Raw genomic sequence first — 15,510 nt, 5'->3', positions numbered from 1 at the left:
ACCATAGAACTAGCTATGGTTTTCATTCCCCTATGCCCAGAATTCTTAGGTCTGCCAACAATCATACCAGTCTTAATTTCTTTGATATCAAGTTGTCCTCTTTCATACGATCACTGAATCAAATTCAATAATAAACACCTCTTCCACTCCCGCTTCCACTCCCACAAAGTCTACCATAAACCATTGTCTTTCACTTTCCTTTATAATAATTTTCTATGTATAAATATGTACTTAAAAATGCCCATTGGGCGTATATATAAATCAATAAATAAATAAAAAATCCCTTTCCGCATCCTATGATGCATAGGGTACTGCATTGGCAAACCAAGCGCAACGTATTTTGATCATTTTTGTTACATGAAGGTAAAATGATCAGTCTTACCCTTTAGGTGCCGGTCCGGGGACTTTGAAATATTTTAGTGTAAAAATGCCTTTTACAATAAATATTTTATGTCAAACATGTCGGAAATCGAACCCGAGATCTTTTGCATAGTAGGAAAATGCGCAGACCACTACATCACGAGGTCGACAAACTCGTTCAAGATGGACAAATAAAAAAATCACTAAAAGTATTTACAAACAATGCCATATTAATAGTAGATATATGAAGATGTTGAAGAAAAATAGGCAGTTATAAGGAAATAAAACTTTTTTATACATTTTTAAAGTAATAAAGATCTATGAAATACTGTCCAGTAAAAAAAATATTTTTTGTTACTTATTTTTACATAAAAAATATTTTAAAATTTGTAATTTTGAATTCCCGCGAAAATGGCCATTTCATTAGCCACGCTTCCTTATACGCCACGATTCATGTTTATTTGTTCCTGACGATTCGAATTTGTTAAGAGCATTGTCACGAATCTTGACGTCAAAACTATCAAGGCAAACATGTCGTATTTTTTTAGCGACGTAATTTAAAAAATAATTTTTTTCAAATTTATGTATGAAAACACTTCTCCACAATATCCATATTGATTTTATAAATACAACTAATTACTCTAAATCTATTTCATATATTTTTATCGGTATTCGTAGTATGTGATATTTCCATATTTTAATAAACCATATTGTGCAATTGAAGTTTATTGCAACACAGAGGCCAAACATTTTTGAGAGCAATTAACGTTCACCATTTTGCCCATATTTAAACGTCCACATTTCCTCAAATTTTCCATCTGTTGACTTTTAAAAAGTAAAAGAGACATATCGATGTGGCTGAGAATCATACATATGACTGAATTATTTCAGCTTCTAGGCTACTTTCTTTTTTTAGGCATTGTATTTAGTTATGTACAGAAAACCATAATTAGCCTATAATTTTTAAATATTGTCTTTTTCGTTTTAATAGCTATTGCTTTCTTAAAGTAAATAAATAAATTGTCTTTGGACTAGCATCTGTAGAGTGACCTTACCTCCCTGTAACAGATGATAAGGGTACGTGGCATTTGATTGAACAATGAAGTACCCTTTGCATTATCGGGTGTTTATGATGATTTAACTTAAGGGCGGTTTTGAAAATAACTACTTAAAAATGAAAAATATTAATAGGTTGTGGTAGAGTTCGAACCTTGGATTTCTGATTCGTAAGTCCGCTCACTACCATGGTACCACATCAGATAAATCTGAAGAATTATTTATAAGGAGAATGCAAGATGGAAATCTAAATATTTTCAGGGCTTACGCTTCAGAAACACTATAAAATGTTACACTAAAAATAATCGTCATACTCCTTTCCGCACTCAGAGGTGCATAGGGCACTGCATTGGTAAACCAAATGCAGAATAGTTTGATCATCCGTTACACGAATAAGGTTATCAGACTTACGCTTCCAATGCCAGTCCAGAAACAATGAAATATTGCAATGCAAAAAAAATAATTTTACAGTATTTTTTCTAAGTGCATTAAAATTTTGACAAGCCAATGACAGGTCAAAAACTTAGACTTCCATTTTCCCTACTTAAAAATGTTTTCCTCGTCTGTTGCAATGAATTTCAATCTTAATAACTCCCTGCGGAGTAAAATCCAGCCATGTCTGTAAACATTTGGACATGCTTGAAGTATTGCTGTCATTAATCGAACATGAGATACGAGACCTCATGTATGATAGGCAAACACACTTACCATTACACCACGAGGCGAACTTATAAATTATCGCTGCAAACCGATAAATTAAGGACACCTTTAATTGCTTTAATAATACGTAATTTTGATATCAACAGAAGTTGAATATGATTTATTTTGACAGGAAAATGAATAATTATAGGTTTGCTGTCAGTACGTAAGGCCTATTTCACACGCATCGTACACACGGCACGGTAAAATTAGGGTGGATTGACTTTTATTTATTAATTCTCGTGTGGCTGCGATGTCACACAAGTTTACATACGATAACAAGGCTTGATATATCTCTCTTATATTTTTGAAATGATCAAGCTGTATTTTTTGTTATCTTCAAATGGACATTTTCGCAATGCATTTGGAAAGTAAAATTTGTATAACGGGAAGAATGAGTGAGACGCTAATACAGCAATAAATCTGTATAAGAGAGAACTCGCAACAATGAAGACAGAGACGCTGTTCTGTGGTCGGTGTATGAAAAGAGATTTAGTCGGTTATTGGTTGTAAGCGGGGGTGCACGCATGTGAGATGACCGGCGTATTTGTGATTTAAAATTTATTTTACTACATCATTTTATTTTTATAAATCATGGAAATTTTTAACTTACTACGGTACTTTTAACTTTTAATCCGATATTATTTTTATGTAAGATTTAAACTCCTGTATCTTCATTAAAGTCTTGATTAAAATTGATTATGTGATTTGCAAATTCGGAGAAATTGTTATTGTGAAGACACATCATATGTTCTTTAACACGAATATTAAAAAAAAATTATGTTTCTCCAACGAAAACTGGAAGATAAGAATTGGATTTAATTTTATTTAATTGGTAAACCCCCGAATTCTTTGAAAAACTATTAAATCTTTGTTATTGAGCAATAAGATACCAATATTGATATTTGTATAAAAATCAGGCTTGATATTGTTTGGTTAAAAATTGGATATTGGTGTCCTGACAAAGAGACGTGTACGTCTTGAAATCGGTAGACATAGAAAAGTTGGCAAGTTGTTAAATACAAATATTTAATAACATTTAGTAAAACGTTTGACCACAAATTTAATGCTTTAAATATTAATAAATTTAATCGAATATTGGCTTACCCGTTGCCAGTAATATCTTTTACAATAAGTATTTTGATTTGCCGTTAATATGACGCTGTACGTCCAACGATACCCAGTTTTTTTATAAATAAGTGAAATAATTGCTTTCGAAATAAGTTTAATTCCAACTCGAGACATTTAACAATAAACTTGACATTTTGTGTATTTCATAGGTAACTGGTTCATGTATAAATGTACATGCATATACAAGAATAAAGTTAACCTTAAGAAAAGAAATTATCGGCGAACGTCAAAGGGAACCAGGGCCGCGATTACAATTGGAAGCTAAGGACGTCATACCTTCATCATGACGGTATAGCTGAAGATAAATTCTCCCCAGCGATTACGAAGATACACTACCGACCCCCTGACTTCTCGTCATATAAAAATCATGTTTAAGTGAGAAATCGCTTTGGAGTGGTCACTTTTCATCACAGAAGCCTATTTAAAATACAAAAGAGAACTCTTTAATTTATAATTTTGTAAGAAATGCGGAGTAAAGTTTCTGCGACACTTATTTGTTGAATTCGATTATATGACGTCAGAGATGACAAGTCGGTAGAGCATATCGAGGTAGACAGAGATAATACATAAGTTAAGTATACCGTCTTGGTATGTACCGATGAAGATAGCGTTTGTTATTGTCCACCTGTAGCTCAATCACAAATAACTATCGACGAGCTAATAAACGACGTGATAACAATTTCTCACGGTTGTTTATCGTATTCGCGATCATAATGCAACATTCGTGAACACCTATTATTAAATGTCAAAAAATTTAAGTTTCGCGACGTATAATCCTGCTGCGCAATCACATATTTGAATTTCACCGCTGTAAATTTGGAAATTATTCCAAAACTTCTATTTTTATTTATGTATTTATTATTTATCATGCTATTTATTGCATTTAGTCGACGGTTGGCAAGTCAAATGTCAAGAAAATCAGTCGCCACAGTTTTATTTTTTTTAAATTTTTTATAGTAAACGCCAATAAACTACATTTATTTACGAGGAAAACAAAAGATGAACCGACACAAGCGTTGACTTATTTATTTTTGCTTTATTTAGTTAGTTCATAACATTTTAAGAACTAATATAAACTTTTAATAATATTACAATTTTTTTATCAAAATTTCTTAATTATATATTTTTTCAAATTAATTTAAAATATTTCAATTTAATCTATTTCTTTTATTTCTTCAGGTAACTCATTGTACAGCTTCAATCCCTTGTACAATGAGTTTTGAGATTCTGTTTTTTCCTCATTGGTAATCTTATCTTTTTTTTACCCCTTGTTTCATATGTATGACATTGTTGGTTAAATTTAATGACTGCGATAATTTAAGCATGTTCATTATTGTTCATTGTGATTGCTCAAATGCTTAGCATGTTTTTAAGCACGTCGATAGTTACAATATTTGAGTTTGTCCAAATGTTTGTAGACAAAAGACTAGATTTCACCCCCTCGGGAGTCATTAAGATTAACAAATTACATTACACAGTGCGTAAAGTGGCCACTTAAACCAGTCAACGACAGGCCATAAGCCCGCCCTGTAAATGCCTAGACTTCTATATTCCCTTTCTAAGGTATTCTCCATGCCTGTTGTAATTTCTTAAACGTCGTTAGTTATTTGTGATTAAGCTACTGGACTGGTATTCCAAACGCTCTCACGATCGTAAAAAATCTCGGGTATTTACATACAAAATACACGAGATGAAAGTGTTTTCTACGGCCGCGAGAGCGGTTCAGAATAGCACCGCTGGTGCTGGTGTTGTAGTGTCTTTTTTCCTGATTACAAAAATGTTCAGTTCTTGATTTGACAATAAGACAAGTTCCATAATATAAATACCCGTCAATGTTAATAAATCTAATGTAATAAATATTGGCCTCTACGTTGCCAGGTAATATACTCGTATTTTTCATCGAATAATTTGTTTTGTCATTAATATGAAGTTGTTTGCCCCGTGATACGATGTTTTTTATAAGCGAGTGAAATAATTACTTTCCAGATAAGTTTTATTCCAACTCGAGACATTTTACAATAAACTTGACATTTTGTGTATTCCATAAGTAACTGGTTCATGTATACTAACATAAACAAGAATAAAGTTAACCTTTTGAAAAGAAATTACCGGCGACCGTCAAAGGGAATCAGTGGCCTTATTTTGCAACTAATTCGTATCGTAAATTCATTAGTTTCGTATAAGAGAGAACGAGAGCAAAATACGATTTTGATTGCGTTAGAGTAAGATGAATTTATGAGCCCTTAAGGTGATTTTCGCAAAAATGGCGTTATATAAATTATCCAAATATATATGACAAAAGAACGAACTTACGAAACGAAATAGTTTTAAAAAAAAAATTTTAGTTTATTTTTTATTATTTTCGTTTTATTAGTAAACATACAGTACAGTTACATAGTTTTATGTTTTACACAGTTAGACTTAATTTTAATGGACCAGTGAAGTTTCCATATTATAAAGAAATTATATGTAAAGTTATTAATGAAAGTACAGAAAAGAGAAGGATAAAAAAACATACAGTTGTTTAAAAATGACGCAAATAACGTAGATATATTTAATATAACACTTTTAAATTTTAAAAGGTAGTGTATCAATTTACTATCTTAAATTGTAATACCTAATTTTACAATGTTGATTTCAATTGTTTACCGTTTATTGAGTTATATATGTATTCTTAATAAGTATTTCTCTAACTTTTTATAATTTTAAGATTATTTTTATACAACCTATACGCAAAAATGTACTCCTGTTCTCTACTACAATATATGTATGTATTATTATGTATCCTCATATATTTTCGACTAATATGTAGGTAATGATTTTTTTATTTTTTATTAAAAAAAAAAATTCTCTTCTTAATTCATTTTTATTTTTGCTCCTTTCTTTGTGTAAAATGCATTTCTGTCTTTATATTTAAAAATGCACTTCTGTTCTTTCCACTTTTATACTAATATGTAAATATGATATTTTTGATATTTTTCTTTTTCTTCTAAAAATCATTTAAATATTTTTTTCTACTTCTTTGTAAAATACATGTCTGTCTTTATTTGAATATATGTGTGTAAAACGTGTAAAAGCCAGAAAGGCTTTTAAATAAATAAATAAATAAAAATAAAAATTAAAGTTCAAAAAATATTTTAAAGTTTGTAGTTTGTAATTAGTATTTACAAATGGAAAATAATATGAAAAATGAAGAAAATTTGTAAAAGTAATTAAAAGTTAAGAATTAAAATAAAGAATGAAAAACATGCTCAGATGTAAAAATAAAATAAAATAGTAATAACATTTTTAAATAGGAAAAGTATAAATATACACATAGGTTCATATTTTAAGGGAATAAGCTTCCTGATAATACTCTCCTGTACTATACACGGTGTTTTAGGGCCAGACCGCAAAATTTCAGAGGAACACTCCTCATGGTAAACTTTTTTAAAAATCCTAATATTTTTTTCCCAAAAACTAAAAATGGAATCAATACTCGATTTCTCGCTCTAGCGTTCCTTCCACTTCAGCACTAGGCAGCTTCTTTATCAAGGTATAATTAAACTCATGAATTCTTTCTTATTCTATTCTGTCAATATTGTGCTTCGTTTGGAACTAATAAATCAAGTCCTTTTGTCTTGTAAGGATGGAAAGCGTTATTTGAGATAGATACGCTTAAAACTAGACAAAAGTAGACTAAAGGAAATGTTGTTTATTTGCTTTTTTTCTTATTATGAATAGCCTTTTTAATTTCTAAGAATCTCTCAACTCGGCGTACCATGTTGGATATGAGCTTTCTCTATGAAATTGTTAATAACCTAATTGATAGCCCAGAAACGGTTAGAAGCATTTCATAACGAGTCCCTGTCCGTAAAACTCGTCAATCTGTACTCTTCGACATTCCTAACTCAATGACTAATTATGTGAAAAATAGCACTCTTCGAAGAATACAGATTACCTATAATGACAGTTTTACTGACATCGACATATTACACTGTAAATACCATATTTTTATCAGATCTGTCAAAGACATTTTAAATTTATCTCCTGCTTAACTTTTACTTTTAACTTTTAATTTTGATTTTTAATTTTATCTTTTAATTTTAACTTTTTTAATTTTAAATTTTAACTTTTAATTTTAATTTTAACTTTGGGTTTCCATTTTATTTTTATTTTAACTTTAAATTTCAACTCTTCATTTTTACTTATTTATATGTACATTTACTGCCTGCATTTAATTAATTATTGTTGGTTGTGAATTTTTACTAAGAATGATAAATGTTCATGGAAGCAGAGAGAGAGAGGATAGGAAAGTAAAGTTGGAGCTATACAATGTCTTCTCCCTTTTATGTACTTTTTATTTAATATTTATAATTTCATATTTTTATTTTTTTAGAACTGAATTATTTTTGCCCCTCTCCTCCTGCATTCATAATAAATTAATGTGAAATCTGTAATTGGTCTAACTTTTTTTAATTGTTCTTTTGTACTTTGTATTTATATAAAGATTGTATGATTTCCTTAATAAATAAATAAATACTTAAATGTGGTGTATAGGGCTGAATTAAAAATACTTAAATAATTATTTTATGCACGCGACTAGAAGACTTGGACAATTGGTCAAATGCAACTGGATCAACTTGATTATAATTTTTGATTCGCTTGTGCGAACAAGTTCTTATCGCCTTACATATGAGCAGCCACCGGGAGTGGCGGGAGTATATAAGCGTCCTAGATACGTCCTTTGGTACAGTTTTGTTCAACAGTCCTACGAGGATTGTCTCTAGGAGGTTGCAAACAGTGATTCAACGATTATTTCATTCAACTATTCGACGAACTAATCAAGGATGAAAGCCTTCGTAAGTACACCCCCTTTTTTCATTTATTAAGGAAATCATACAGTCTTTATATAAATACAAGGTACAAAAGAACAATTAAAAAAGTAAGAACAATTACAGATTTCACAGTAATTAATTATGAATGCAGGAGGAGAGGGGAAAAATAATTGAATTCTAAAATTGAATTCTTTTTTAAAATTCACAATCATCAATAATTAATTAGATGCAGGTTGTAGATGTACATATGAATAAGTATAAATGAAGAGTTGAAATCAAAAGTTAAAATTAAAATAATCGGATGGTGGTCCTGTGGCTAGTGTCTTGGACTCACGGACCAAAGGTCCGTGGTTCGAATCCTACTCTACCCCAACTTGATTCCTATTTTCTAATAGTGAGTTATTTACAACTCGTTGAAAATGGTCCTCAAAATAAAATATATGGGTAAATCATAAGAACGCAAATATTTCTTTAAAAAAAAAAAAAAAAATCAAAAGTAAAAGTCAAAATTAAAATTAAAAAGTAAAAATTGAAAGATAAAATTAAAAGTCAAATTAAAAGTTAAAAGTCAAGCAGGAGATATATTTAAAATGTCTAACAGATCTGATAAAAATATGGTATTTACAATGTAATAATGTCGATGTCACTAAAACTGACATTATAGGTGATCTGTATTCTTCGAAGAGTGCTATTTTTTAAATAATTAGTCATTGAGTTAGGAATTTCGAAGAGTACAGATTGACGAGTTTTACGGACAGGGACTCGATATGAAATGCCTCTAACAATTTCTGGGCTATCAATTAAGTTATTAATAATTTTGTAGAGAAAGCTCATATCCATTCATACAATACATAATGTATATTTTATTATGTTTCTTTATTCACGACATCCTGAAAAAAATATGGAATTCACTGGGGAATAAGCATAACGGCTATTTTTAGTAATTTAGTTTCTCAAACTTTTAAATTCTGTGTTTTGTAAAAATTGTTGTCATTTTCCTAATCAAATACATTAAATTGTTTAAAAGTATTGGAAGAAAGAGGGAAAAAATTTTTGAGAGTGGAATATTAGTTTGGACATTTACAGGCCTCATGACCTGTCGGGCTGGTTAAAGAGGCTTCTTTATTCACTATGTAGCATTCACCAATCTGTCAACGCTTAATATCTACATTTCCTCAATTCTCCCACCTGTCAAATTTTGTGAAGTGAAAGAGTAGAAACCTTTATTGGTGTGGGTGAGATTCGTCTGGGTGAATTAATTTACCTACTAGGCAACGCCTGAAAACGCTTAAAATTTTAGAATTATTTTTACACTTAAATCAGCAAATGACAGGTCATAAGTCTTGTAAATGCCTAGACTTCTATATTCTCTTTTCAAAAATGTTGCCCCCATCTGTTTCAATAAATTTAAATCTTAATATCTCATTACGAAGGAAATCTAGCCTGTCGACAAATATTTGTACTTACTCAAAATATTGTTGAATAAACTAACCGGTGTAAAAAACAGACATAATTTATATTAACATCATATACAATAATAATATCGATCCACTCTGGGCCATACTTATTAAATTGGAATAAAGTTACGCGTTGGCATAGTAGCGGAATATGGATGGGAATATCATCTTTATTATAGCGGTAGAATACGGATGTTATTTCCATCCATATTCCACCACTTTGCCTTGGCGTAACTTTATACCAAGTTTAATCACTGGTGAATTTATTAAAGCTGGCGCGTTCGCAAAACTTACACATATGAATTGTTTAGTATCTGTGAATACGCCCATGTTATGACATCGCTAGGCATATGCATTATGAAAAAAATCTGTCTCGCGCTCCGACGCGCTTATGAGCGTGACATAGACTACTATTGCTTTCTTAGTTGCTAATGATATGGTAATAAAATATACACCGGATTATTTTTGTTTATTTTTAATTTTTAATTTTTTTTTTAATGTATATTATTAGGCAGACGCCGTGGCGTAGTTGGTTAGACGGCCAACTGTGAAACTGGCGTCGCGGGTTCGATTCCCGCCAGTTGCAAGAAAAAAATCCAAGAAAGGTTTTTTCCTCAATTGGTCTGGGTGTTGTGGTGTATTTTTCATTACCTCCTTCCATATCCCCTTTATCCCACCTGTTGAAAAGCCTTAAAATAAAGGCTTAGCGGGTTAAACCCTTTAAAAAAATATATATATTAATTTAAAAAAAAAAAAAAAAAAGTATTGCCTTGTAAGAGAAGACTCGTGCTAAGATAGACTTACATATATGTTTATTTATATATTTCTATATATATTCACACACACGTGTGCACCATTATAAACATTCATATACATACACACACATACACGCACATACACACATATACATGCATATATACATACATATATGTACACATACACATACCCACATAAATATTCATACATATATACACAAACATCCTTACATACACATACATATATATGTATATATATATATATAAATATATATATTTATATATTTATAAATTTTATCCTTCTTACCATTGTATTGTATAGTGTTTAAATCGTCAGATACTTCTGCTTTCGTGTGAATTTTGCTGCGATTCCTTATAATAAAAAAATAATAATATAATAATGTACACTCAATGTTTAGCTATGAATGAAAACCACTGGTTTATTAATATATTTTTTCATTTTTCATAATATTTTTCTTCTTCCTTCTTTCTGCATCCTGTAGTGCATAAGTCATTGCATTAGTAAACCAAACTCTGCGTAGTTTGATCATTTGTCTCATGAAGGTAAGGTAATCAGTCTTAAATTTCAAGAGCCGGTCCAGGAACAATAAAATATTTCACTTCAAAAAATCTTTAAAGTCAGAATGTATAAAAATCGTTTTGCGTTCTTATAAATTACCAAAATACTTCAATTTTGGGAGCCGTTTTCAACGAGTTGTAAATAACTCACCATTTGAAAATAGGGATCAAGTTTGTTTAGAGTATGGTTCGTGACACTAGCCACAGGACTACGGCCTGATTCACGATTTCAAGCCCACCCTGCCAGGAATGAGGAAATTTAGCCCTTAAGAAAATTGGATACAAACAAACGTATTCTTACGCGCCATAAAATTTTTTATTTTTTTTTTTATCTTTTATTAATAAATTTCATAAATGGTAAATGTTTTTAAAAAAATATATACATATCATTTTTTTACATCTAGTAAATATTATAACTGTAACTCTCCAAAAAAAGAGACTAACTCTTGCGCTTGGAGAGTGACTTAGACTGTTATAGTTGTTTTTTTATTAGGGTTTATATAATTTGGAATATTCGAGTACATGAGAAAAAACAAAAACATATATACATAAATATAAACAGAAAATAAGAATATATTCCTACTAATTAAAATTGAATGCAGTTTTTGCACTTGTTTAAAAAATTTCTTTAGATTTACTTTGAATTTATTAATAGATATATTAGTTTTAATACTTTTTAGTTCATTGGGGAGATTATTGTAATTTTAGACACCCTTGAAGACAAAGCTATTTTGACCATGACTTGTGGTGTGTGTGAAATTTATTGTTTTTAATATTATTTTGGTATCTGAGTGACTTATTCAACTCGAATTCTTTTATTTATCCTTCTTTATAAATTTGTATAATGGAATTTATCTTATAAATATTGTCTACTGTCTAAATTAAAAAATTAAATTTTACTACGAAGTTTCTTAAAAATGCATGAAAAAAAAGAAAAACTTTGAATGACGTCACTAGTTCTTCCGAATCAACCAATGGTAAGAGAGTTGTGACAGATTTCCGGTTTACGGTTATTCAACTGACCAATCAGCAAAACTCACTGAGAAGAAGGAAAAAATAATTTGAGGCGTCACATGCGGAGTAATTTAAAAAATTCAAATCTGCAAAAAATTAAAGCACTATACGATACATAAAAAAACGATAATAATTTTTAAAAATCACTGATCTTTCTCATTAAACCTGGGACTTTAAGCTCACCGCTACTCAATAAGGTGGAATTATCTGCACTCGGAATTTATTCAGGATTTTTACCTCAAAGCAGCTATCGAGCCAAAAAAATACTAATCCAGAATTCTGGCTCTATTTCACACTTAGAACTGTATTCTTATCCCCCTGGACACACAGAGAAAAGTTACTTTCTCAAAGCAGTTTCGCAGATATTTTGAATGTACATAAATTTGTATTTTGTCTGCAAATCTGAATTCTGGGGTCCTTGAATTAATTTATTGAATTTTTCAAATGTTAATTTTGACCGGTTTGGGCGCGGTAGTTCATATTTCACAATGAGTAATGGTTGATTCGAGCGATCCAGTTTAAGTAACATCTAAATACTGGTTCTGGTTCGATCCCACGTGCGGTAAGAAGGCCAAAATCCTTTAATCATAATGAATTGATTTAACGATTTAAAAGCGACGATAAATAAATGACCAAACATATCAAAATAAAAATAACTTTGCCTTTTATGTACCACTTTGTTTTTTAATTCATTGACCAACTAGTTTCATCAACGCATAGCATTCTTTAGGGTTGATCATAAACCAAAGAGTTACTTGTGGGATGGTTTGTAATTATTCCTGAAGGAGGCAATGTTGGCAAAACTAATTGGAGTATTTTTTTAAAAGTACTGCATGAAATAAAAAGTTATTTTATTTTAATCTATTTATAATGTTCCACAAAGTAAGTGCACTTCAAACATTAAAAAATATTATTAATGTTTTTTTCTGCATTGCATCTCTTCTTTTTTGGACGTATATTTAAATACGCTTTTTTCTTCTTTCTTCTTCAGCCTTATCCTCTCCACTGCTGGATAAAGGCCTCTTCCAAACGTCTCCATAACTTCCAATCACCCGCTTTCATCATCCATGTTTTACCAGCAATAGAGGCGATGTCGTCGACCCATCTTTTCTGTGACCTTCCAACGCTTCTTTTGTTTGCCCATGGCCTACTCTTTATTATTCTGGGTGTCCACCTGCCATCATTTTGCCTTGCCAAGTGTCCTGCTCACTGCCATTTCAATTTCGCAGCACGATTGATGATATCCACGACTCCGGTTCAGCGCTTTATTTCTTCATTTCCTACTCTGTCTCTTAGACATACACCGAGCATCTGTATTTCCATGGATCGTTGCATGCACTGGCTACTTTTTTGTGTTACAGACATGGTTTTTCGTCCGGATATTGTCCGCTAACAATATGCACGATTCATATTTCCGTATAAAAAAGACGTTAAAGATTTTGGTTCTATAATAAAAGAAAGCATTTTAGAATTTCCTGGTCACAGAAGAATTTCTGTAAATTTTTTTAATAGGAAAAATACATCAATAAATCATACAGAGTTATATGAAAATTAGATCTTACTGAAAAGCTGGAAACATGAAACCTTCCCATATGGAATATTTCACTGTCTCTGGACCGGAATCTGAAGCATAAGACTGATCGCCTTACCTTTGTATGACGAACGATCGTGATCGCTGCAATTGGTGTACCGATTCAGTTCCTATGCACCCTTCAGCGTGGTAAAGGGTATGATGATGATCATTTGACCTTTTGAAATAAACAATATGAAATTACTATTCTTCAGTGATTCGTTATTTTTACTTTTGTTATTCTAGCTATTCATATTCTAGCATTTTGATAGCGCATGAAATCCGATTTCTAGTAATTAATTAGTTATCAATACAAATTAAGTAAATACAGAAATGCACTTTTGGATTTCTAAGAGAATTGGTCAAATACGAACAAACTAAAGATAGGGAGGATAATAACACTTATATGAGTTCGCTTACTACACGAAGATGACACAGAAAACATTGTACATAAAAAAAAGTGGTTTAAAACAATTCTTTACGTTACAGATTGCGGTTTGCTGCGTGCTGTCAGTAGCTCATGGATCCCTCGTGGCCATCATCCCTTCCGTCTCTCACTACCACTCTCAAGACACCCTTGGGCAGTACTCCTACGGCTACCACGGAGGACCTTCGTCCAAGCAGGAGTTCCGAACCATCGACGGAGTGACCCACGGAGGCTATTCCTACATCGACGCCAACAACATCATCCAGACCGTCAGCTACATCAGCGACCCTATCCATGGATTCCGAGTAGCAGCCACAAACTTACCCCAACAAGCTCCTCATTTCGTAGTTCCTTTCGTTGCTCCTGCGGCACCACTTGTACCAGTAGCGCAAGAAGAACCAAAGTCGCAAGTGGAAACAGCCAGAATTGAAGAGCAAAAAGATCAAAGTGAAGAATTGAAAGCACCAGAAGACACACCAGAGGTAATTGCAGCTAGGGCTGCTCATTTTAAAGCTCACGAAGAAGCCAAAGCTGCTGCTGAAGAAACAGGGTCAGGTGAATCATCTGAAAATTTACGTCGGCGCCGACGCTCTGCTATCTTCACTCCTCTAGCTTACTATTATTCTCCCGTCATCTCTACCCAATACGAAGTCAAAGACAACCTTGGTCAGTACAGTTACGGATATAACGACGGCTTATCTGCCAAAGCTGAATCCCGATCCTTCGATGGCACCACGAGCGGAGGGTATTCGTACTTGGACTCCAACGGAATCGTCCAGAATGTGAACTACATCGCTGATAGCAATGGTTTCAGAGTCGCCGCTTCTAATCTTCCAGAGGCCCCCAAGGCTATTGAAGCTCCAGTCTTCGTAGCTCCGGTCGCTCCTCAAGAGACCCCGGAAGTTGCTGAAGCGAGGGCAGCTCACCTTGAAGCCCATGAAAAGGCTAAATCGCAAAACCAGCTTTGAATTTTGAATCCAAACTGTCAATTTGAAATTAAGAAATTATTTTCAGCAGACTGAATGAAATATGATAATTATTTGAGACTTTTGTAAAATAGCTTATTGGCTCCTCTTCGTCGAAACAAAACCTGGAAAATAAAGAAATAAAATAAAAATTGAAAAAAAAAGTTTATTTCATTCCCGGCTAAAAATGTTGTTATTTGTGTAAGTTAAATATTATGTAACGTAAATTTATTAAGAGAATACAATATAGTTTTCGGAGAGCACTCCTCCCATGATGTTGGACCCCCGATGCCTCCCTTGCTCCCCGGATGTCAACACTAAATGGCGGACTTACTGCCACTAGCAATTTCTTACAGCCTGACCAAAAACAAATAAAAAATACAACAATAATAGAAATTAATTTTAAAAGTAAAATAAATAAATACACAAACACAATTATTATGGTGTCTATGGCTTACGCTAATAAGGAACAAGAACAGCAGATAGAACAAAACAAGTTAAAAGTATTCAGAATTAGGAAGTTCAGTGGTTTTAAAATTGCTTTATTTGATAATAGACTGTCAAACTAAGCAAAAATAAAATGTGTATCGTATTATCTTCGCTACGACTTTTTAAAGTTATATATTTTTTTAATTACTCAACGCGTGACGTTACTAGTTCTCTTCGGTGAGTTGTCCTGA

General features: G+C 31.9%; 1 protein-coding gene across 1 annotated transcript; it reads left to right on the top strand.

The window, feature by feature from the left end:
- The first annotated feature begins 7,940 nt into the window (after positions 1-7,940).
- On the top strand, positions 7,941-14,994 carry LOC148279592 (uncharacterized). Its single transcript, XM_088229687.1, has 2 exons — positions 7,941-8,087; positions 13,928-14,994. The coding sequence occupies exons 1-2, from the start codon at positions 8,076-8,078 to the stop codon at positions 14,831-14,833; spliced, it is 918 nt and encodes a 305-aa protein (XP_088085813.1). The 5' UTR covers positions 7,941-8,075; the 3' UTR covers positions 14,834-14,994.
- The last annotated feature ends 516 nt before the right edge of the window (positions 14,995-15,510 follow it).

This window comes from Micrasema longulum, unplaced genomic scaffold, assembly GCF_059751315.1.
Source record: "Micrasema longulum isolate JH-2025_06_02 unplaced genomic scaffold, ASM5975131v1 h1tg000696l, whole genome shotgun sequence".
In the NCBI taxonomy this organism is placed as follows: domain Eukaryota; kingdom Metazoa; phylum Arthropoda; class Insecta; order Trichoptera; family Brachycentridae; genus Micrasema; species Micrasema longulum.
Note: the sequence above shows the minus strand (reverse complement) of the source record. Positions and strands in the feature narration are given on the sequence as shown.